Here is a 25,244-nt window from a genome sequence, read left to right as displayed (position 1 = left end):
AAAGCTACAGACAGTATAAGTAACATTGAATTACATAATGTGCTTGGTTTTTTTGTTTTTTTTTTTTCCGGAGCACGGGCCCCTCACTGTTGTGGCCTCTCCCATTGCGGAGCACAGGCTCCGGACGCGCAGGCCCAGCGGCCATGGCTCACGGGCCCAGCCGCTTCACGGCATGTAGGATCCTCCCGGACCGGGGCACGAACCTCCACTCCCTGCATCGGCAGGCGGACTCCTAACCACTGCGCCACCAGGAAAACCCAATGTGTTTGTTTTCTAAGTTCTTATGTAACACTAACATTGGCTTACAAGGATGAGTTTTCAGTTCTGTTTCTATTTTAAAGTTACTTTTAAATTTTTAGTTATTTGTTTTTTTCTGCGCATATAAGAAATACATCCATTACTTTAAAAAAAAGACATAAAATTAGAGAATTATAAGATGCATTTGTTTTCTCACCAATAATTTATTTTTAAATGTAATTATCATTGTCAATGAGCACATTCTACTTTTTCTTCAGATTTGTAAGTTTTATGTACTGAGACCATTTTGAGAAAACCTATTAACTATTAGAACATAAACTGTTAATTTTATTGTCAAAACATCTTAAAATTTTATGTCCTAGGTACAAAGTTTGACTTAAAATTTAATTTTTTAGGGAAATAGTACAGTGATGTACTAGTTTAAGATTATTAGAACAACATGGGTAGGAATAAATATTACTGTTTTATAAGATCACACTGGGTGAGTTTTTCAGAAGCATAATAATTAGAGATGCACTTGAAAATACGTTTCTAAAAGGGAATGTTAAGCTAATTGAATGGCATTTCTCACAAATATTTTTTAAGTTAACAATGTAAATAAAAATGTGAAATACACATAGTTATATATCCTAAAGCTATTAATATTACACTTAAATTTTCATGTTGGTTCATAGAAGATATTTAAACCTACAAAGAGAGAAAAACATGGCACAATAATTAAATAAAGCATTAAATAATTACAGATATATTTAGTAACGTACAATGAAAACGTTCAGTATTTATTTCGGCCTGCTAGTTCAGCTATTGAGCTGTGGAAAGAGAGTATGTATTTGTGTTTGCAGCCTGACGTTTCCATGCTGTAGCTATCTGAGTTATTTTTGACTCAGTTATTTTTTTTTTACTAGTTTTTTTTTTAATTTATTTATTTTTTTTGGCTGTGTTGGGTCTTCGTTGCTGCACGCGGGCTTTCTCTAGTTGCGGCGAGCGGGGGCTGCTCTTCGTTGTGGGGCATGGGCTTCTCATTGTGATGGCTTCTCTTGTTGTGGAGCACGGGCCCTAGGCACGTGGGCTTCAGTAGTTGTGGGTCGCGGACTCAGTAGTTGTTGCTCGCGGGCTCTAGAGCACAGGCTCAGTAGTTGTGGCAGACAGGCTTAGTTGCTACGCGGCATGTGGGATCTTCCTGGACCAGGGCTCGAATCCGTGTCCCTTGCATTGGCGGGTGGATTCTTAACCACTGCGCCACCAGGAAGTCCTGGCAAGTTATTTTTGACTAATAAAAATGAATGTAATAAGAGTACCTACCTTGTAGACTGTGCTGAATAAATATAAGCTGTCACCATTATTGTCCACCATTATTATTATTGCTACTCTTATTATTCTTGTACGAAAAGACCTAATTTCTATATGATAGCTTTACAGAATAATTTATCCTTGCTTATAGTTATTATAAGACTAGATACCTTCACAGATGTTGGGTGTTTTCATAATTATCATATTTTTCTGATTGCAAAAATATGTTCACTTTTTCTGTGACATACTTTATAAAAATGAAACAATATTTTATGAATATTCTTCCAAATAAACATTTATAGACCTACCCAAATCTTTTAAATAAGTGCATTATACTTTATAGTATATTTGTAATATAACTTTTTAAAACAATTTCTCTGTTGATGATGCATTTATGGCCACATTCTTTGATTGTTATCAGAGTATTGCAGTATGCTTTGTGACCTTATCTTTGTATTTTTGTATATATGTAGTTTTTCTTTGGACTAGATGTCTTCTACATTGTCTTGCTAGATTATAGGATATATAAATTTAAACTATAGATTGATAGACTCAGCAAGAATTTCTTTGCAATAATATTGGATTATTTTTTACTCACTGCTCATTTCCCCAAACCATTACTAATACTCTGTGCTAGCAGTCTTTCATTATTTTGCAATTTAATAAGTAAACTTTTTTTATTACTTTAATTTGTGTCTTAAATATTCGGGAGGCAAGTAGCTTTTGTATATTTGATTATTAACTTTTGTTTGAATTGTATATTCATTTCCTTTTTCCAAGTTTATCTTTTATTGATTTTTTTAAAAAAGCCTTTTATTTACATATGTTTTATCTTCTCTGGGTGGCATATATTTTCTCATGGGCTATTTGTTTTTTACCTTTGCTTATGACATATTTGCTTATGAGAAGTTTATGTCTTCATTTAGTCAGATCTGTTAGATGTTTTCTTGACAGTTTATGCCATTTATATTATTTTTAATGGTCTTCCTAATCCCAAGATTATAAAATTTTTCATCTCTCTGGAGTTTATTTTTAAGTCTGTTGTGAAAGAATGATTAAACTTTATTTTCCCCCAAATACATAGCCAAATGTCTAATAGCCTCTTTTTGAAAAACTCCAGAATTATTATTACTATTATTTATATCATTATCATTATTGAACACTTATAATTGTTCACTTACAGCACAACAGTAAGTGCTTTACCTATAATCTCCCTTTTACTTCTTATCATTACCTTCTGAGGTTGGTACTCTACTATATCCATTTTACAGATGGAGAAGTCACAGCACCGAGAGCTTACTAACTTGCCAAATCATGCAGCTAGAAAGTGGTAGGGTCAGGAAGTCATGATTGGGATGTAAGTAGCCAAGTTCCAGAACCTCACGCCAATCACTGTGTTATTCAGTTTACAGTTCTGTGGGTTCCTCGTGCCTCATACTGTGGTAGCATTCCAATATTAACAGTCATCTGCATGCCGTCTTTAAGCTTCACCTACTTTCTTAACCTTGACCCTGCCCATGCTCTCCCTTATTCCCACATCTTCCCGCCTACGTTCCTGCCTGACCAGCAGGGTGAGGAACGGTCCTGTCCTCTGTTTCTAATGCTCTTCATTTCTTTAGCAAATATAGAGTAGTAACTCTGAATCTGATAGGCAGTTGGGCAGAATGGGACAGATGTGCCACGGAATTCCAGAACTGAAATTTCTGTTCTTACTAACCACAAGAGGGACAATTTGTGAATCTGAACAACAAGTTGAGTTGCTTTTTGTGCTTATCTCTAATATTAGTTGAATAATTATCACACACCCGGCTCAAATATCACACTAGAATATTACTAAAATTAAAATTTTATACTATATTAGTGTTGCTTTTCAGAATGAAATTCCTTTTTTATAGCTGAGTAGTATTCCATTTTGTGTGTATATATATGTGTGTGTGTGTGTGTGTGTATAAAACATCTTTTTCCATTCATCTATCAATGGACGCTTTCTAAATAATATACATTAAAATGTTGAGCTCTTCATAAGGAGTGATCAATATGAATTTTTTTTTGTTTCCTGATACTTTCTATTTTTTAAAAACTGGTGTTTATCTTTGTATCTCCTCAAAGTGCCTCCATAGGTTCTAACAATAAAAATGTGCCCTGAACACAAAACTGGCAAAAGCCATGGCAAATTTTGGCAAAATTTGAAACAGAAATGTGATTTGAATGTTACTTTACTGCAACCCTAGTGTCACTTCAGTCTGCATTTCAGAAAAAGCCCAGTTTCCCTCCCTGTGCCTCCAGCCTCAGGCCTTTCTCGCCCGACCTCCTGTGTTCGGTGTCTCAGTCTCCAGGAACCAGTATCACTGTGGATATTGCTGTGATGGGCGAGGCTCACGGTCTCATCACCGACCTCCTGGCAGACCCTTCTCTGCCCCCCAACGTGTGCACGTCCCTGAGGGCAGTGAGCAACCTTCTCAGCACGCAGCTCACCATCCAGGCAATTCACAAGCCCAGAGTGAACCCCGTCGTTTCCTTCAGTGAAAACTATACCTGCTCTGATTCTGAAGAAAGCTCTGAAAAAGACAAGCTGGCTATTCCCAAGGTAGGTATTAATGACATGTTCCTGAAAGGGTGAAACTGTTTCTTCCCATTGTCTCCTGGGCCTCTTTCTTATCACCTCAAACCCACATGGAGATTCATATCAGTGACTCCCCAAGGATGTGTCTGTCAGTCATGGTGACCAAAGTGATACTAATGTAAACATAAAGACTTCCATCCTTAAATGTGATAGCTTTCTGTAATGAAAAAAATTTACCTTTTTGCATTACCTTTTTTTATTCAGACGTTCAAGAAATTTTTTTCTTCTCTATACCAGGATTTGTTCTGTGGGATAAAGATATAGTGGTGATAAAAAATTTAAAAAAAAAACAGCAGAAATCCCTGCTCCTACTCTTGTGGATTCTGTTTAAAATTCATTGCCTTCTGAAACACAAGATTCCTTTGCTCTTTGATTTCTTAGTATGGTAGCCTTCATAGTACCCTCATGTCTTTCTGAAACCCAACAAGTTTTGAACTTAGAAAAGTTCTAGTTGATGTTAGATTAGTTAAAGTAAAAGATGGCCTTCGTGATTCATATATTTTCTTCTTCTTACATATAATATATAAGAGTTTTACAAAAGTAAGCTCTAGGGAATAGGGTTCTGGACCCAGTTTAGACCTCAGTATTAGTTAAAAACAAGTCATGCTAAAGACTAAAAAAAAGAATCAGAATTTCAGTGGTCTCAGGTACATCCAGCATACTTATTTATTTGGTAAACAAGTAGCTGTCCTCTGGAGCTGGTGGTCAGTCAGTCACATTTGTGTTTTTGCCATTGTGAGTCTCTTGATTCAGGACAGTGTCCTTCATGCAACTTTGTCAATTAAGTTATTTAAGTTTCCTTCGAACATCTACTTCTCTGAGAAAGATACGGCTAAGCATGATATAACAATAAAGGAATGGGGAGAGAGTAACTGATTCCCTTGGGCCTCAAAAGAGACATGAAGTCAGTGACAGATTTACAGACAATAATCCTGATATTTACAGTGCTTGACCTTTTCTCTTCCTATTGAATTACGTTCTAAGATACATATCCAGATCTTTAAGAGATTTTGGAAACTATTTAGTATCAGAGGTCTTCTTGAATCCTGAGGTGCCATATCCTCACTTCTCAGAGTTTTTACCATCTTCAGGAAGAGCAGACTGAGTCTTTGTTAAACTCTGCCTACACAATTGTGCTCCTTGGAGTAACTGGCCACAAATAAAAATGAATTGACCTCCTACCTCTTATAACTATTGCTGTAGTTGTGTTAGATTACCTTCCCTTTGATTTTTTAAGATTAAGACTCTTGTTAGAGGGCCAGTGCTCATGCTGGTGAGCTCAGAACCATGCCTGAGTGCTGATGGTGCCACAGATCCCACTTAGGATATGGTAGGAAAATAAATAACAAAGAGGGGGTCACAGGTTGACCAGCAGAGTCTTCTATTAAGAGGAGTTGGTCCTAATGACTTTACCCATTTGCCAGTCTTAAGTCATGTTAACCACAAGAGAGGTGATACATCTTGTGAGTTATACTCTTACCCTTAGCTCCTGTCATTTGTGAATCAAGAAATTAAAAATAAATCAATAAACACTTTGATATAGCGACTACTGTTGTGCTAGATGATAAAAATTAATCCATGTCCCACACGAGTGTCTTTTGAGGAAAATCTACTGGTCATAATAACTAACTAACATGATGTGTGTATAGTTGTATAAGCCCTATTGAACTAATTTAACTATAAAATTGTCACAAAGGTAATTGATTCTCATTTCCCATAATCCCATATTTGTGTAAACATTGAAATGAAGATCCCCAAAATGTTATTTTTATAATATTCATTGATTTTGGCCAGAGTTTCTTATTGAATTTCTGAGTGCCCAAATTTTAGATAAATGATATTCAACCAATGTAGTTTAATAAATTCATTGCCATTTTGTTTCATTATATAGAAGTTAGTGATAGAAAATATGCTTGGTAACAAAATCAATGCTCCTTCTTCCCAGCGCCTGAGAAGGAGTTTGCCCCCTGGTTTGCTGAGACGAGTTTCATCAACTTGGACAACCACCACCTCAGCCACGGGTCTGCCCACTTTGGAGCCTGCCCCAGTACGGAGGGACCGTAGCGCCAGCATCAAACTGCATGAAGCACCTTCATCCAGGTTAGGCAGTGCTCCTGATGGTTTCATATGTCTTGGAGAAGTTTTTTTTTTTTTTTTTTTTTTTTTTTACCAAAAATGAGTTATAAATTACAGTAGAAGGTAGGCCCAGCCAATTATAGTTGGCTGGAGGCCAGCTTTGAAAATGAAAAAGGTGTATGGTTTAAATCCAGAGCAGTATAGGGATTAACATTAGATAATTAGGCTTAAATTGTGTTGTATGGCCTTAAGTATAAATGGGGACAGTGACTTGAGGTGATGCCTGCCACTGTCACTTTGGGTGGAAAGGGTGAGCCCAGAATAAAGGTGGGCTAGGTTTTACCTAGACTGAGATCTACATTGAATCTTTAAATCAAAGGTAGGTATCCAACCTGACATTTGCAAATGATTGTTAGATTTCCCCCAGCCCACCAGAGCAGCTCTCCTAGCATTATTTCAAAGGCAGAAGATCAGATCAAAAAATAGATCATCATTCTAAGAGCACCTAAATATCTTCAAACAGCTGGTAATTTAAACTTTGTTTAGATAGTGAACAGATTGGTGGTCACCAGAGGTGGGGGGTCGGGGGTAGACAAAATGGGTCAAGGGGTTCAAAAAGGTACAAACGCAATTATAAAATAAATGAGTCTTGGGGATTTAATGTACAGCATGGTGACTGTGGTTAATGATATTGTATTGTATATTCGAAAGTTGCTAAGAGAGTAGAGCTTAAAAGTCCTCATCAGAAGAAAAGAAAATTTTGCAACTCTGCATGTCGATGGGTGTTAACTAGACTTACTGTGATGATCATTCACAGTATATATAAATATCAAATCACTATGTTATATACCTGAAACAAATATAATGCTACATGTCAATTGTACCTCAATAAAAATAGAATAAACTTTATTTAGTATATTAGTGATAATTTTACAAAGTGACTGAAAAGTCAGAGTTACCAAAGCTAAAGGAAAGATAATACAAAGATCTAGAAAGAGTTTTGAAGCAAACATCATCATGAAAGAGGTGTTTTCAGAGGGAGCTACTGAGTTTGTCCTTTTCTATTTAGAATAGAAATACCATACCTTATGTGAATAATAGTTATGAGAACATTTACCACATGATTTCAGATTTGTGAAACATTTGCATTAATTTTATTAATTACCTAATGACTGAAAAATTACCACATCTTTGTTGAACTACATGGTGGCAATATTAGAAATGATTTTCTCTTGACCTTGGCTTTGAATATATGTAAAGCATCATTCTGAGACTGGCAAAGAAATGGAAACCTTTCAAATCTTAAGAATTTAATGATGGCTAACTTCTCTTGCTTTGTTGACTAAAAGCATAATTGGTTTCTTCCATATTAACATATTATTGGTAGTCTAATTAACCTATAGAATCAGAAGCAATTTTGAATGATTCTTTCTTTCACATAACAGTATAATTCCACTTTGTCTTATTACCTGGATGTTTGTAAAACTTCTAAGCATCACCACAGGAGGATGTTACCCCATCTGTTTCATGAACATTTCCTAAAGTTTAAAATGACAAGTCATTGATGATATTTTCCTATGAAAATATTGACCACTGTCGACTTCTACTGCAGCAAATACTGATAAGTAGTAGGGAATTATAGTTAAATATTCGTTGCTTAAGAAAATGAATTTGTGTTCTCAGTGTATATCTTCATTTTACCAACACACCTTGGCAAGAATGCTCCTTTACTTACTTTCCGTAGAATGACTCTACCAAAAATCCATTCAAGCATTCTTAAATGCCACATTTCTTTGTGTTATTGTTTGTTACTTCTCATCAAATTTCTTTTCTCCTACTTCTCTCTTCTTTTAGTTAAATGAGATTGGGGGCTGACATTGAAATCATCGTGAGGAAGAAGCTTTCAAAAACTTCTATGAGCTTAACTCCTAAAGATTTTGTCATTCTGCTTTATGAAATAAGTACTCATGCTCAAATATTTTCAAAATAGATAAGGAATAGCATACAATCCCATTCATTCTCTTTGTCCCAAAAATACTAATAGATGTCTTGCCTGGGTATGCTTTTTTCCACTGTCTAACTTACTATTCCTTAATTTCACTATCCTATTAAAAGTCCTGATATAAAATCTGAGAATGGTACAACTTTTTCACCATTATAAAGAAATAAGATTCATTCTGAAGAGAATTTGAGCCCTTTAAGGGAAAACCATGTGTAAGTAAGTAGCAATGGTACCACCATTAAATACAGCTAGTTTTGGTTGACTCATCCTTTCTCGTGCGTCAAAATAGTGAAAAGATAGCCTCCAGCCCTGATGATAAACCAAATTTAAAACCTCTTCACTTAGGAGACCTATTCCTAAACCTGCTGACTCATTTCAAAACTGATTTGAGTTTTAGCCTTTGAAGTTTCTTCCCTGGCAGCCCTTTTATTTCTTCCTTTCCATGTCTGTCTTTTCATTGAGGCTCTCTGAGGACTGCAGTGATCAAAAGAAGAACAAGAGTGAGAAGTGAAAAGTAGAAACAGTCCTCAGCTTATATTCCTTTAGGTACAGAGCTGGATGATTTACTCCTGGGTAGTTTTAAATCCAGCTGAGTGAAAAGACACTGGATTGAGAATCAGAATCTTGGCCCTATCACTCAGAGATGTGTCTCCAGAGCCTTGGTACTCACCAGAAGGAATTCTTAGGAAAAAAGGGAACAGTGGCACAACTGGAGTAAAATTAGGTGGAAGAATGCCAGTAGGTGCTTTAAAAAAATAGGCTTGAGAGAAATTAAAAAGTCTGAAATAAGTCATACTCTAATCATTTCACATTGCCCTTGGAACTGACTGACCCCTGCGTCTGTATATTAGGCAGAAAGAATGCTGTAAACTCAGTAAAAGAGACTGTTAGGACCTGGGAAGACTTTTAGGACCTAGGATGAAGTTTTTATAGATAGAACTAAGGTTATAAAATCCACTTTTGTGGAGGGGGGTTGAGATCTTCTACAATAGACACACAGATAGTTTTCCCCTGCTGTGTTAGTGTGGGAAGACCAAGTAAAGGTTTCCCCAAGCTATTTTCCTCCCTGGAATTCAAATCATTACATATTCATGAGATTTAAACAGGAATCAAGAGGATGAAGTTTAATAGGCAGCTGAAAACTATTGCAAGGATCACACAAAGCAATGCATTTGAAAGTACCTGTAAATTACAGAGTGTGTATGCATGTGTGTGTGTATATATACACACACACATATACACACACCTATACATATATTGATTTGTTATTTTATGAATAATATGTGTTTAATAAATTAATATTTATTATGTTAAGAAAGGATATATAGCTGGAATTTTATTTATCTTGAAGTTCATTAACTTCCCATACATTAAAGATGCTCCATTATTGCACTTTATGAAACTTCTCAAAATGAGCATATTTTAAATGTTTTTATTAAAGAAGTATAAAACAGTAGCAGGCAGTTTTTGAGCTAGCTTTCATAATATAACTTTTTAAGATATTAAAAAATAAATTCAGTTAATGTTAAGGTCTTATCTTTTAAAAGTCTACATAGAAAAGTCACAACCCATTTATTGTACAATGTGCTAAGGAAACATCTAGGCCACATATACATTACATAAAATTTCTTCACAGTAAGTCTTTTTTTTTTTTAAGTCTTATGAGTCAATCAATCCAGCAAAAGGAGTTGAAAGAATAGTGGTAGAAGGAAATAATTGGTGTACTTATCTATCTCAGATTCAAAGTTTTCTTTGATTTTATTGTTTCAAAATTCCAGGCATTTGTGAAGTGCCTAGGATGAGATTTCTAAGAAAGATATGAAACAAATATTATTTTGTAGGCTTTCCTTAATTGTATTTGATAATTGCTGGAGTTCATTCCACATTTCAAATGCTATTTAAAATAAGGAGAAAAGATGAAGTTTTAAAATACCTGGGTCAACAGTTGAAGAAACATCTCTCTGAAAAAAGAAAAAGAAAGAGAAGAAATGAGGTAACAAGTGGCAGAATGTCAAACCAGACTCAACACTAATTATAGATCTCTCCCATTGCTAAACTTACTAATAATAAAGGGATAGAGGAAGTAGCCAACAAATGCTCAGCATCCTTCCCTTTGAGAGGTCTCAAACTGGTAGTACAACACCCTAAAAGTCCTTTTACTCTATGTTAGCATGTGTTCTGGTTTGGGCTTAATGTGCACGATTGTAAGCAAGGCACACATAATGATGCTTGTACAGAGGATGCCACTTTGGTTATAGAATACCTCCAAATTATACCTCATTAATTATACAGCTTACATGACAATCTCCACCCATTCATGGCCCTTTAATTCCATCCATTTCAGGTTTATTTACAAGTCACCCAGAGAGACCAGGTACATCCGCTTACAGTGCCAGTCTAAGATTGGCTGAAGGTCAAATTGTCCAATTATCCTCATGCATATGATGGATTTTACCCAGTACCAAATTTACTAATTCTTGAAAGCATACAGGTGTCAGCCAAACACAAACCAAACACTTTTCCTTTGCAGCGGTCCAAGATTGTCCACATGACTTCCCAAATTCTTTTCTCTCTCAAATTGCAATAGATTCTGTTTCAGATTCAGCATGTAAGGTTTTGAGCAATGCCTGCAGTTAAATTTTGGTTTGGTACAGCTCCAAAATTTATATCCCATTAATTACATGGTGTTTTGTAATGTTCTCCATCCCAACCTTCCAGAGATTTATTGATTCCAGATTTATTTACAGTAATAACCTAGACAGACCAAGGATATCCAGCTAAAAGCATTCCCTATGTGAAGCCTCACTGTTATTACCTTTCTTCTAGTAAATAGCATCAGTATGTTTAGTAGCAGGTCTGTCATTAGTGTCTGCTAGGGAATTTGTCTCATCATCCCTTTCTTTCCAGGGTATCATCAGTAAAAGAAATGGTAGGTTAAAAGACCTCTTACTAACCTTTTCCTTCACAATACTGCAAAGAGTATTATCTTTGAATGATTTTATAAGCACTTGATTTTTTAATTTAGTTACACCAAGAATAATAAATTAAAAAGGGTATAGAAGGAAGCATTATGCCATTCATATTTAATGTAAGTTCACCTGCATCTTAACTAGTTAATTTGCCATGTTTTTAGAAAATCTGTGAGGAACATGATTGTAGAAGTAGAAAGAGAAGGTGATTGATACCTAGTAATGGGATAAACAGTAAAACTATCTTTTGTCTTTTGTTAACCCAGAATCCTTAAAGAGTGTGTACTGTATCCCTGCAGCAGAGATTGAATTTAGATAACCTTGTTTGTCATTTGGAAGTAAAGTGGTTCTGTCACTGAACCTGGACCATGACTCAGATTAGAAAGTCTACTATGGAAATGATGGTTGGTTCTGGTAAGGTCCGCCCCAATACTTGATGAATAATTTCTTCATTTTTCTTTATACCCTGTCTTTATAGTGCTATTAATCCAGATTCTTGGAAAAACTCAGTGATGATGACTCTGACCAAAAGCAGATCCTTCACTTCGTCCTATGCTGTTGCTGCCTCTAACCACGTAAAGGCTAAAAAGCAAAATCGACCAGGTAAGTAACTTATTGGAGAAAAAGCTCATACTCATTGACTGTGCAGTCGTGGAATGAACTAAGCTTCAAGTGTTGAAACACTCAGGTGTGCTTGGTTTGACTCTTCTAAAAAGCAAAAGCCTCAATAACCAACTATAGTTACTTAAATTTCCACTTTATATGATGATACAGATTCTTTTAAGGTAGCTGTACCAAATATCCTATCTTGAACTTATTGAATGAGTAGGAAATCAGTGTCACTGTTAAGGATAATCTCTGGAGGCATCATCTTATAATATAAAAGCTAATGAAGTACTTACCAAATTTCAATTTTATTTTTAGTGTCTGTTAAAAAAGAAAATTATTTTCCAGAAGTATGGTATTTATAAGTTCTAGGAAAATTACAATTTTTCAAAGAAATTCTTACTCTGTGTCACTCACCTCCCCCCAAACATAGAAATACAGAAAAGGAGAGGTATTTAAATTTGGAGAAAATACAATTCAGAACCTTTGCGAGCCCTTTGAAAAAGCTCACACGCCAGCAACCAAAAGACCCAAGAGTACCGTGGGTAGGAGGTTTTCCTTCTCTTTCAAACAGGTACAGAATGAAATTTGATGTCATCTCTCCCATCTAGGATCTGCATGGGGTTTTCCACGATGGTGTCAGTGCACCCCGTGTGCTTCTAAGCATTAGCTTCTCCCTTCCCTCAAGCATCACTTAATAAGTACGTGTGGAGTGTTCACTATCTCTGACACTGAACTAATTTGTGGAAAGCAGCAGTGACTAAACCAGACCCTGTTCCTCCTCTCACAGAATTCTCACTTACATTCTAGTGGGGACTATAAACAGATGGACAGCTATTACTATATACATAGTGTGTTAAAGGCTATGATAAGGAAGTGAGGGGAAACTTTCAAATAACAAAAGAGATATAAAGACCCAACTTGGTGAGGGAAAGCCTCAGCAACTTAAGATTCTAAATGGCTGGCAAAGCTAACAAGAAGAAAGGGAGAGCCCTGAATGCAGAATGGGAGATGAAAGCAAGTCTGTGGACAGAGGCCGTATGGGACCCAGGAGCTGTGGTAAGGAGTTTAGGTATCAATGAAGTTTCAGGTAGGAAAGTAAAATGATTTGGAGGGAAGATTACCTCATTTAATCAGAATCTCTGCTGACTCAAAACTGAAATACAGTTTTTGTCAGATTCCATCTCCAAATTGGCCCCCTCCTTGAATCTCAGTTGAGAGTCTGGGGTATCTACTCTGACCTCTCCTTCTTGGAATGTTCAAACTCCAAGTTTTCACCTCTCGGTGTTACAGAAAACTCGACTGAGATTTTCAGTAGCTCCCTGCTTAGCTTCTTAATCTTCAAGCAGCTCAAGAATTCCCCAAATGGCTCAAGGGGAAAGCTGCCCTCTTCCCACTGGGCTGTTACACATTCAAGTTCTGGCTGCCATGGCAGCCCCAAACTCCAATGTTTGTGTCATCAGCCTCATGACATTACTAAAAGCTCTGTTGGCTTGCCTTCCTAATAACTGCATCCCTCTGCCTGGATTCTTAACCTTTTGTTCCATGCCAATGGTCAGTAAATAATGCTCTGAATGGAAGAACAGTTCACAGGGTTTTGGCTCACCCTTCTGAGGGTCTCTTCTATTTGGAAACCTAGTCTCTCAGAATTGGTTTGCCTTCCCTTGATCGCTTTTAAAATTTTTAACTCAATTTTTCTATTTGTTCTCAAAGAAGCATGGATTTACCACAAACTACTGCATCATAGCCAGAAGCAGAAGTCCTGAAATGGTAGGGTTTCTGTAAGGGTTAGAGAACCAGTACTCACATTCCACTGATATTTCAAGAGACCACCTTGAAATATAAACTTAATTTTAAAAGGAAAGACTAACTTAAGGAAGGACTTCTTTTGTTTCATACATCTAGAAAAGAAAATTTAGTACTTTCTTTCCCCTTTGATCACCCACTTTATACTGGTAACTATTCCTTGAAACCATTTAAGCACTGACTTGACTTAAATCTCTACTGTTGAGTGTAGGAAGACACTTCCTCCACAAAGTACCATTTTATTGGCATTGCATTACTGAAAGAAACCATGAAAGGTAATCTGATTTTCCAAAAATTAATCTGGTCCTCTCTGCTCTTTAGAAATGTTCATTACTTTTTTTGTGTGTAACTTACAAGTCATTCATGACCTGAGGATTAGAAATGAGCTTTCACTAGGGTCAGGAACAGGACAATGTGGGCAAATACTTAAACTGGGATTGCACTGAGGGCAAATGCAGATGAGCTCAGGAATGCAGAGACTCATTTGGGACCCCAGCAAGGTGGAAGAACTGAATTTGAGCATTCCACATTAAACCTGAGACTTTTAAAGGGGCACTGAAGTGGTTCTAATTCAGAAGGACCCCTTGGCTCCCTACAAAAATATGTACAGATAATTTTTGGAGGAGAGCATCACCAGTTAAGGGCCATGCAACCCCAACATATCAAGTTCAAACAAATTGGAGCTTACAACCAAGATCACTGTAAACATGCAAGAAAGCACCACAAGTTAGAGAAAACAGAAAAAAAAAACAAAACCCTGTACAGATCTCTAAAAGGGTTGAGATATTTAAGTGCTAAAAAAAATACTCAAATGTTTAAAGAAAAACATGAGGTCATAAAAAATAGCAATGAGAGAAGACATAATTGTAGGGCAGCAAAATGTCTTTTGGAAATGTAATCAGGGAAATATGATACGTTAAATGGCATAAAAGACTACTGAAGGGAGAATTAGTAAACTGGAAGGCAGAGAATGTGAAGAAATTCCATGGAATGAAACATAGATGAGAAACTGGAAAATGTAAAAGACCTTAAGAGATATAGGAGAAGGAATTAGAAAGTGTAATATACATGATCAAAGTTTTAGTAGAGGATAGGGAACATAAACTATTTGAGGAGAAGGAGAGGAAAGTAAAAAAAATTCACACATAGACACAAAACAGTGAAACTACAGAACACCAGAGATGAAAAGAAATCTTAAAGTTAGCCATAGAAAAGATACATTACCTTTTAGTCAGTCTGAGAGTTGAACTGTCACAAATAAAGAGTGTCAGAACACAGGAAAATATTTTCTTCAAAGTTCTGAGAGAATATACTAGTCAACCTAAAATTGTGTGTAGGGAAAATCTATCTCAGAAGACTAGGAATGTGTTAAAGATAACTTCAGGTAAGTCAGAACCTTACCACCTACCAGATCTTAACTAAAGGAATGTATGATGGATGTATTCTAGAAAAAAAAGTAATTGCGGAGAAAAAGTCTGAGATCTAATAAAAATGGTGAACACATAAATTTGAAAACCATGATTCCATCCAGACAAACATTATATGTGTAAATAATAGTATTTCCAGATCTGTGGGTATTTTTAAAAGATTTTTAATGGAAAGAATTAAAATATTAGACAATAATAATATGTAACCCGAGAGATGAAGTATGAATTTGTGTTCTACATTCTTGTATAGCTCAGAAGACAGGCTCAGATAAGGAAACTGAGGCACAGAAATATTGAGTAACTTGCCCAAGGCCACACAATTAGTCCAGAATTCTTTCTTTTGTCCTAAAGACTTACTAGAAAAAAAATTGAGGATGACAAATTAAGATAATTTAAAATTAGGATTTTGGGGGCTTTTCCTTGGCTGTGGACAAGATAATGAAAGGATTTGGTTTTCTGTCTCTCAGTTTCTTCATTTAGGTAATAAAATTAAAATTCTTAAAATAACCAACATGGTAAAGTCAAGAAGATAGAAATTTATGGTTAGCATATTCACTGGAAATAACAGAGAAAATGATGGGACAGATATGAGGAACAGCTTCATATTCTGTGTCCTGCCCCCGACTTCATATGCCTGCACTCAAGAAGGGCAAAGTGCGAAAGGAAAAGAATGTCCACGGAAGATACCACCAACGCAGATGGTAGAGATGAGAGCCACGGGAATGGCAAGAGCCTTAAAGTACATAAAAAAACTCCATCACTGATTACTTTGGAAGGGATTTTGCATTGTGCCATCTTTAGACTGCCGTCACAGCAGAGCTAAATATTTATAAAATAACCTATATCCTATGCGTGCTGAATTCAACTAAACAAATCCCTGAAAGCCTGCCAAAAGGGAGAAAAATATCCAACAAGAATCAGAGAGCTGAAATTCAATCATACTTCTCCCTGATCAGATGGGCCTTTCTGTTTGGAAGCTCATTTCCCTGCATAGATGGCAAGTTGGGGTTGATTCCCTAAGTAGGTGTGATGTAAGTGACAGTGGTTGCCACCCAGTTGTCAAGAAAACTGTGGGAAGGGGCTGAGAAAAGCCCCTTTATGTGGCAAGGAGTCTAAGGAAATGGAATTAAATAAAGTGTGCAGAGAATCTAAGGAGGAAAATAAGAAGCAGGAAGCAAAAGAGGTAGGGGGATGCAAGCATAAACTGAAAGAACAGAAACACTGGAAGATAAATGACCTGTTTCCAGACGGGACTAATGAAATCTGTTCTTTGCAAGTAAACAGTGTGTCCTCTGGCTCCATCAGTCAGCATTCATTTAAACAGTTGAAACGCAACCAATTATTATGCAGTTACTAATATAAAATAAATAGATGAAATCACACAGGAGTCCTTTGATTAAAGCCTAAAAATGGGAGATTTAAATATAATTTGCATTTTCAATCTTGCTTTTCTATTATGAGTCACTGAATATGTCGAGATGTCTTTCTGTCATTCTGCTTTTATAATCTCTCTAATTTCATGCTTATCACATCTGCAGCGAGTAGTCCCTTTCCAGATTCCTATAATTTTTATGATTCTTATCATCCTATTACAACTATTACAGATATCTCTACACCTACAAGTTAGACTGAGTTTTGCCTATGGAAAATTTGAAGTGAGAGAGAACTTTAATTATGGCATTGTGTTTTTTTGTTTTTTTGTTTTTTTTGGCATCTCTATACTTTAGATACTTTTTTGTTTTGGAAAAATATTAGGGCTGTCTGTTTTCCTGTGGGTGTGGAAAAGAGGCATGTATTTATCAGACATACTAGTCCTTTTTTCGTTCAACTAAAACTGAGTTTTACAACACAAACAGATGGATTCACTTAAATCATTTCCCTCCAGTATTATTTATCATCTCCTTTTGATTGCCCAACGTTCCTTGTGTCTTGATACACATTTTCTCCTGTTCACAGGAGCATGGAGTTAAAGAGGCAATTACTCAAAGGAGTTGGTACTTTAGAACTTTTTAAAGTCATATTTTAATTTTAAATATTTCACATTAGGGTGATCTGAATCATCCAAAAGTTTGTATTTCATGTGCTGTGTCTTTTTCCTGGAGTCTCTTAAAATTATTCAAATAGAAAGTAAAGATAAATATGTTTGAGAGCATGAGTATTCATCAGAGTTCCTTCACGTGTGTGTGTGTGTGTGTGTGTGTATGAATGTATAGATGTGTGTGTGTAACAGAAAGTTGGGTGAGACTTCAAAGGTCATAAACTTCATCTCTTTAACTTTAGACATGATTACACTTTAAAAAAATCTTAGAGAATAATCGTTTTTGAAGACTTACAAGAATATGCTGTTCCTGTGAAATAATTTTATTTGCAGTCTCTCCTTTCTAGAAAGAGTATTTAGTTATTATCTGCACTTATATCTCTCTATGTAAAGACTAATATATGTTAATATATGGCCATTTCCTACGGCATTCCTAACCCTTTCTGTTTTTAAAACTTTAAGCAAACCATGATAAGGCACACTGAGAGAAATAGTTTGGCTTGAGAAAAAAGACATGTATATGTTTATACCTTTATCTTCTCACCTAGAGAATAAAAATACCCCCGCTCTTCATGGTGTTGCCAAGACCCCTGCTTGTTAGGAACGTTCAAAATATGTAGCCTGACAGCACTGCAAAAGCAAAGCGCTTTTTCTCTGTTACAAGGTTTATTTTAAATTTCATCCCAGGCAGTGAGTCTGGAGTCTGAAGTTCTGCTTATTTGTTTAAGTTTAGTTAATCCATGAGTTCCAAGAACTCTAATCATCGAGTGGATTTTTCAATTTGTGTTTTAAGAGTGAATTGCACATCTCTGAGAGGATCAGCTGGCAGCTATTAAAAATTAGCAATGAAGAAAATCACTCCTCTCATAAATTACCTTCAGAAAATATATCGTGTCAAGACAGAAATGGATGGTGTTCCCACGGGCTTTCAACTACTCTTAAAAAGTGGTAGAAAACTATCTCCAAACTCACAGTTAGTTATCAAAATAATTAAGGAATTACCTAAAGCAATGCGTGTCAGGAGTCTCAGACGCAGCAATGAAAACCTAGCCTTGACCTGGGCGCCCCATGTAGCCTTGCCAGCTACCTTTCTGACCACGTTCCCTGCCCTCTTCTTCCTCGTTGCTAAGCTGCAGTCACATTGACCTCCTGACTGATCCTGTGACACCCCCCAGGTAGGTCCCTCTTTCTGGAACATGCTTTCCCCGTTACTTGTCTAAGTGTCTTCCTTATTTCATCCAGCGTTCAGATTTTACCCTTAGTGCATACTGTCCTTCTCTGTTCTCTACCCTCTGTATTATTTTTTCTTTATATTGCTTAGAACTCTCCAACTTTTTCTTTCTCCTCCTCTTTTCCTTCTTCTTCCTCCTTCTCCTCTTCTTCTTTTTCTAGTTTCTGTCTCCCCTGAAAACTCCATAAGAGCAGGGGATGTTATTTCTTTCACTACCGCATCCTTTACTCCCTGGAATCAGGCACACAATCATTATTTGTTAAATGAACAAATCATTGAGATACTTACTCTGTGCAAATACCTTGATATCCTTTAAACCACATTGTACCAGCATCCAGCTCCTTAATGGTTAAGCTGCTTGTCTAAGATGATCTGGAGACTCAGTCGGCCTTAATTTAATAAATAGTCTAAATTAAACTAGCCCTGGGAATTCCCTGGTGGTCCAATGGTTAGGACGCTGTGCTTCTACTGCACAGGGCACAGTTCAATCCCTAGTCGCAGAACTAAGATCCCGCATGCTGCTCGGTGCAGACATACATACGTACATAAATAAATAATTAAAAAAATAAATAAACTAGCCCTTTCCATCCTTTCTTACATGAGAGCACATATATATATGTGTAATAATATGTGTGAATATGATAATGTTATGTAGCAGTGGAGAGATGGGAAGGGATTTAGAGCTTGGTGAAAAATTGTATTTATTTTATAAAATTATAATAAAATCTAATTATAGAATGTTAGAGATAATATTAAAAATTAAATTTATTCTGGAGCATCCAAATCAGATCTTTCTTTTTTTAAAAATGTACAACCATTAGTACTTCACAGCACACCTGTAATGTGTGTGTTTGCTGCACACAATGATAGGTTGGGTGGGAAACTCTGAGTTAAAAATCTAGTGAACTTAATTTTCTTTTGGCTCAGGAAATTATGCAATGAGAAGGTTCATCGGTGTCTTTGGTAAAATAGCTAAACCTTTTCAACAGAAATAGAAATAAAAACAAAAACCATAAGGCATGTCATTTTAAAGAGCAAAACAAAGGCAGCCTTAAACGTAATGAATTTTTCTCCCTCCTTGGGCAGTTTCTGATAGAATAATGGGCTAATAAAGCACAGTTTACCAAGAATAGCTGGGCTCACTCCATACTCTCCTATTTACTCTCATTGTGACCCTGGGAAGGTTATTTAATCTTCCTGAGTCTAAGTGGTTTCATTTGTTAAGTATAAGGCAGGGGATTGATCTGTTGATCAGGAATCAATAGAAATATAGAGAAAAGGACTAGGAAGGGTAGTTGGCCTCCACATTTAATCAAAGGAAGAGTACAATTTCTCATCTTTTAAAGCAAACAAAACAAGAAATAACAGTGCCAGCAAGAAACTTAAACATTACAAAAGTCCATCAACAAGCCTGGCCATCAGTGGACCAGAAAACCTCTGGGTGTGACAAATAAAACTTTTTAGAGAACTGGACACTGGAAGCAAAGTAGGCCAGCTGCCAGGTCATCACACATATTATTCAATGATGTGAATGTTTCTGGCTGTACATTTCCCTGGAGTGGTGAGCAACAGAAAAATGACTTTTAATGATTTCATTTCATTTGCTTTACAGTAGATTGTTCAGCCAGGCAACCATGAAAATTAGTAAGCAGGTAGTTGTTCAGAAGTATTTTCTCTCTTTTCTTCAGTTTTAGTGCAGGCTGCCTTCTCTGTGTTTGGAGAGAGTAACTTCAAAAGACAGCGTCCCGTCCCCAAACCTCAGCACTTGGAAATCAAAGCCAGCGTTTTGTAAAATTTTCACAATCGAGAGTAAACACAGTTTGACACAAATATCCACACTTATAATTTGAGCTTGAGGCCTATTGTTTGATCTGAAATGGATCATATTCCACTTTTAAATGTTTCCTTCAGAAACAATGCTGATCAAAGTACTGTTTGACGCACAAAAACTAGTTTCACTGAAAACATGGATGGTTAATAAAGCCAGTTGCCTCTCAAAAATTCATCTTCTTCCTTGACATATTTTAAGCAACCAATGCCTGCTAAAAATCTCTGCTCCAGATACATTAATGTTGAAAACAGTGGCAGATCCTATTGCTGCTAAAAACCTCACAACCCAAGAGAGGGCAAACACATGAGAAATTGTTAACTATTGATATCATCAGATCAGAATGCCAAGAAGAAACCAAAATGGGAGGAGAAAATAATATCCTTCTGCAGAAGACAAATATCATACCATATCACTTTTATGGGGAATCTTAAATAAAAGGGTATAGATGAACTTATTTACAAAACAGAAGTAGAGTCACAGATGTAGAAAACAAACTTATGGTTACCAGGGGTGAGCGGGGGGATAAATTGGTAGATTGGGACTGATATATACACACTACTATATATAAAGTAGATTAATAATAACCTGCTGTTTAGCACAGGGAACTCAATACTCTGTAATGGCCTATATGGGAAAAGAATCTAAAAAGAAAAAGAGTGGATATATGAATATGTATAACTGATTTACTTTACTATACACCTGAAATTAACACAGCATTGTAAATCAACTATATGCCAAAAAATATTTATTTGTTTTTATTTTTGGCTATGTTGGGTCTTCGTTGATGTGTGTGGGCTTCTCTAGTTGCGGCAAGCCGGGTCTACTCTTCATTGTGGTGCACGGGCTTCTCACTGTTGTGGCTTCTTTTGTTGTGGAACATGGGCTCTAGGCATGTGGGCTCAGTAGTTGTGGATCTCGGGCTCTAGAGCTCAGGCTCAGTAGTTGTGGTGCACAAACTTAGTTGCTCCACGGCATGTGAGATCTTCCTGGACCAGGGATCGAACCCATGTCCCCTGCATTGGCAGGCAGATTCTTAACCACTGCATCACCAGGGAGGCCCTAATAATTTAAAAAAATAATAATAATATCCTTCTATTTTGAAGTTACTCCAAGACACCAAGGCTTTAACTGAACTTGTCAACATTGCCACTGATTTTTCATGATGATTCATTCCTCGTATTTCATGCTGTGGAGATGCCCACACTGTGCATCCTGTCTTCAGATGGTGGCACACAGAGGAGATTGGCCCAGTGGCCTGAGTACTCTCCTGGTCCTTACTGAGTTAAAAGGAGTCCAAGGTGAAGCTTAAGAGTTGCAATTTTGGGCGCGCCTCAGGCTATTGCAATGTCATGCTGGTGTCTGCTGCTGCAGGCTTGCCCTGCGTTCCATACCCCTCCCCCCCGCCCCCCCCATCCTGGCCTGAGTGAGCCAGAGTACCCGAATCAGCTGCTTCTTTAACCACCGTCCTGTCTGAGCAAAGAACAGACGCCCTCAGGCGACCTACACGCAGAGGTGGGGCAAAATCCAAATCTGAAACCCTGGAGCTCTGCAAACAAAGAAGAGAAAGGGAAGTCTCTCCCAGCAGCCTCAGGAGCAGCAGATTAAACCTCCACAATCAACTTGATGTACCATGCATCTCTGGAATAACTGAATAGACAAAAAATCATCCCAAAATTGTGGTGGTGGACTTTGGGAGCAACTGTAGACTTGGGATTTGCTTTCTGCATGTAATTTGTTTCTGGTTTTATGTCTATCTTAGTTTAGTATTTAGAGTTTATTATCATTGGTAGATTTGTTTATTGATTTGGTTGCTCTCTTCCTTTATATATATATATATATAGATAGATAGATAGATAGATAGATAGATGTTATTTTTTCTTTTTCTCTTTTTGTGAGTTGTATTTGTATGCTTCTTTGTGTAATTTTGTCTGTATAGCTTTGCTTTTACCATTTGTCGTAGGGTTCTGTCTGTCCATTTTTATTTTTTTCCTTTCTTTTTTTTTTAGTATAATTTTTAGCACTTGTTATCATTCGTGGATTTGTTTTTTGGTTTGGTTGCTCTCTTCTTTCTTTCTTTCTTTTTAATTATTAAAAAAATTTTTTTAAATAACTTTATTTTTTTTTCTTTACTTTTTTCTACCTTTTCTTCTGAGCCATGTGGCTGAAAGGGTCTTGGTGCTCCGGCTGGGTGTCAGGCATGTGCCTCTGAGGTGGAAGAGCCAAGTTCAGGACATTGGTCCACAAGAGACCTCCTGGCTCCACGTAATATGAAATGGTGAAAGCTCTCCCAGAGATCTCCACTTAACGATCAGCAAGCTACAGTGCTGGACAACCTATGCCAAACAACTAGCAAGACAGGAATACAGCCCCAATCATTAGCAGAGAGGCTGCCTAAAATCATAATCAGGTCACAGACACCCCAAAACACACCACCGGATGTGGTCCGGCCCACCAGAAAGACAAGATCCAGCCTCATCCACCAGAACACAGGAACCAGTCCACTGCACCAGGAAGCCTACACAACCCACTGAACCAACCTTAGCCACTGAAGGCAGACACCAAAAACAACGGGAACTACGAACCTGCAGCCTGCAAAAAGTAGACCCAAAACACAGTAAGTTAAGCAAAATGAGAAGACAGAGAAACACACAGCAGATGAAGGAGCAAAGCAAAAACTCACCAGACCAAACAAATGAACAGGAAATAGGCAGTCTACCTGAAAAACAATTCAGAATTAAAATAGTAAAGATGATCCAAAATCTTGGAAATAGAATGGAGAAAATACAAGAAATGTTTAACAAGGACCTGGAAGAACTAAAGAGCAAACAAACAATGATGAACGGCACAGTAAATGAAATTTAAAATCCTCTAGAAGGAATCAACAGCAGAATAACTGAGGCAGAAGAACAGATAAGTGACCTGGAAGATAAAATAGTGGAAATAACTACCACAGAGGAGAATAAAGAAAAAGAATGAAAAGAATTGAGGACAGTCTCAGAGACCTCTGGGACAACATTAAATGCACCAACATTCAAATTATAGGTGTCCCAGAAGAAGAAGAGAAAAAGAAAGGGACTGACAAAATACCTGAAAAGATTATAGTTGAAAACTTCCTTAATATGGGAAAGGAAATAGTTAATCAAGTCCAGGAAGTGGAGTCCCATACAGGATAAATCCAGGGAGAAATATGCAAAGACACATATTAATCAAACTATCAAAAATTAAATACAAAGAAAAAATATTAAAAGCAGCGAGGGAAAAACAACAAATAACATACAAGGGGATCCCCATAAGGTTAACAGCTGATCTTTCAGCAGAAACCCTGCAAGCCAGAAGGGAGTGGCAAGACATATTTAAACTGATGAAAGGGAAAAACCTATAACCAAGATTACCCAGCAAGGAGCTCATTCAGGTTAGATGGAGAAATTAAAACCTTTACAGACAAGCAAAAGCTAACAGAATTCAGCACCACAAAATCAGCTTTACGACAAATGCTAAAGGAACTTCTCTAGGCAGAAAACAAAAGAGAAGGAAAAGACCTACAATAACAAACCCAAAACAATTAAGAAAATGGGAATAGGAACATACATATCGATAACTACCTTAAATGTAAATGGATTAAATGTTCCAACCAGAAGACATAGACGGGCTGAATAGATAAAACAACAAGACCCATATATATGCTGTGTAGAAGAGACTCACTTCAGACCTAGGGACACATACAGACTGAAAGTGAGGGGATGGAAAAAGATACTCCCTGCAAATGGAAATCAAAAGAAAGCTGGAGTAGCAATTCTCATATCAGACAAAATAGACTTTAAAATAAAGACTATTACAAGAGACAAAGAAGGATACTACATAATGATCAAGGGATCAATCCAAGAAGAAGATGTAATGATTGTAAATATTTATGTACACAGCATAAGAGCCCCTCAATACATAAGGCAAATACTAACAGTCATAAAAGGGGAAATCGACAGTAACACAATCATAGTTGGGGACTTTAACACCCCACTGTCACCAATGGACGGATCATCCAGAATGAAAATAAATAAGGAAACATAAGCTTTAAATGATACATTAAACAAGATGGACTTAATTGATATTTATAGGACATTCCATCCAAAAACAATGAATACACTTTCTTCTCAAGTGCTCATGGAACATTCTCCAGGATAGATCATATCTTGGGTCACAGATCAAGCCTTGGTAAATTTAAGAAAATTGAAATCATATCAAGTATCTTTTTGGACCACAACGCTATGAGACTAGATATCAACTACAGGAAAAAAATCTGTAAAAAATACAAACACATGGAGGCTAAACAATACACTATTAAATAACCAAGAGATCCCTGAAGAAATCAAAGGGGAAATCAAAACATACCTGGAAACAAATGACAATGAAAACACGACAACCCAAAACCTATGGGATGCAGCAAAAGCAGTTCTAAGGGGGAAGTTTATAGCAATACACTCCTACCTCAAGAAACAAGAAACATCTCAAATAAACAACGTAACCTTACACCTAAAGCAATTAGAGAAAGAAGAACAAAAAAATCCCAAAGTTAGCAGAAGGAAAGAAATCATAAAGATCAGATCAGAAATAAATGAAAAAGAAATAAAGGAAACAATAGCAAAGATCAATAAAACTAAAAGGTGGTTCTTTAAGAAGATAAACCAAAATGATAAACCATTAGCCAGACTCATCAAGAAAAAAGGGAGAAGACTCAAATCAACAGAATTAGAAATGAAAAAGGAGAAGTAACAACTGACACTGCAGAAATACAAAGGATCATGAGAGATTACTACAAGCAACTCTATGACAATAAAATGGACAACCTGGAAGAAATGGACAAATTCTTAGAAAAGCACAACCTTTTGAGACTGAACCAGGAAGAAATAGAAGATTTAAACCGATCAGTGACAAGCACTGAAATTGAGACTGTGATTAAAAATCCTCCAACAAACAAAAGCCCAGGACCAGATGGCTTCACAGACGAATTCTATCAAATATTTAGAGAAGAGCTAACACCTATCCTTCTCAAACTCTTCCAAAATATAGCAGAAGGAGGAACACTCCCAAAC

At 36.7% G+C, this 25,244-nt stretch overlaps 1 protein-coding gene across 1 annotated transcript in view; it reads left to right on the top strand.

Annotated features, from left to right (window-relative positions):
* The window catches only part of PDE3A (phosphodiesterase 3A), a 313,166-nt gene that overhangs the window by 249,133 nt on the left and 38,789 nt on the right, over positions 1–25,244 (top strand). The window contains exons 3-5 of the mRNA XM_082636832.1: positions 3,878–4,135; positions 6,117–6,271; positions 11,697–11,821. Coding sequence (XP_082492958.1) covers positions 3,878–4,135; positions 6,117–6,271; positions 11,697–11,821 — 538 coding nt within the window. The remainder of the gene's footprint in view (positions 1–3,877; positions 4,136–6,116; positions 6,272–11,696; positions 11,822–25,244) is intronic.

The sequence above is a fragment of the Mesoplodon mirus genome, assembly GCF_964341445.2.
Source record: "Mesoplodon mirus genome assembly, chromosome: 11".
NCBI lineage: Eukaryota > Metazoa > Chordata > Mammalia > Artiodactyla > Ziphiidae > Mesoplodon > Mesoplodon mirus.
The sequence above is the reverse complement of the archived record's forward strand: the minus strand, read 5'-3'. Positions and strand labels throughout refer to the sequence as shown.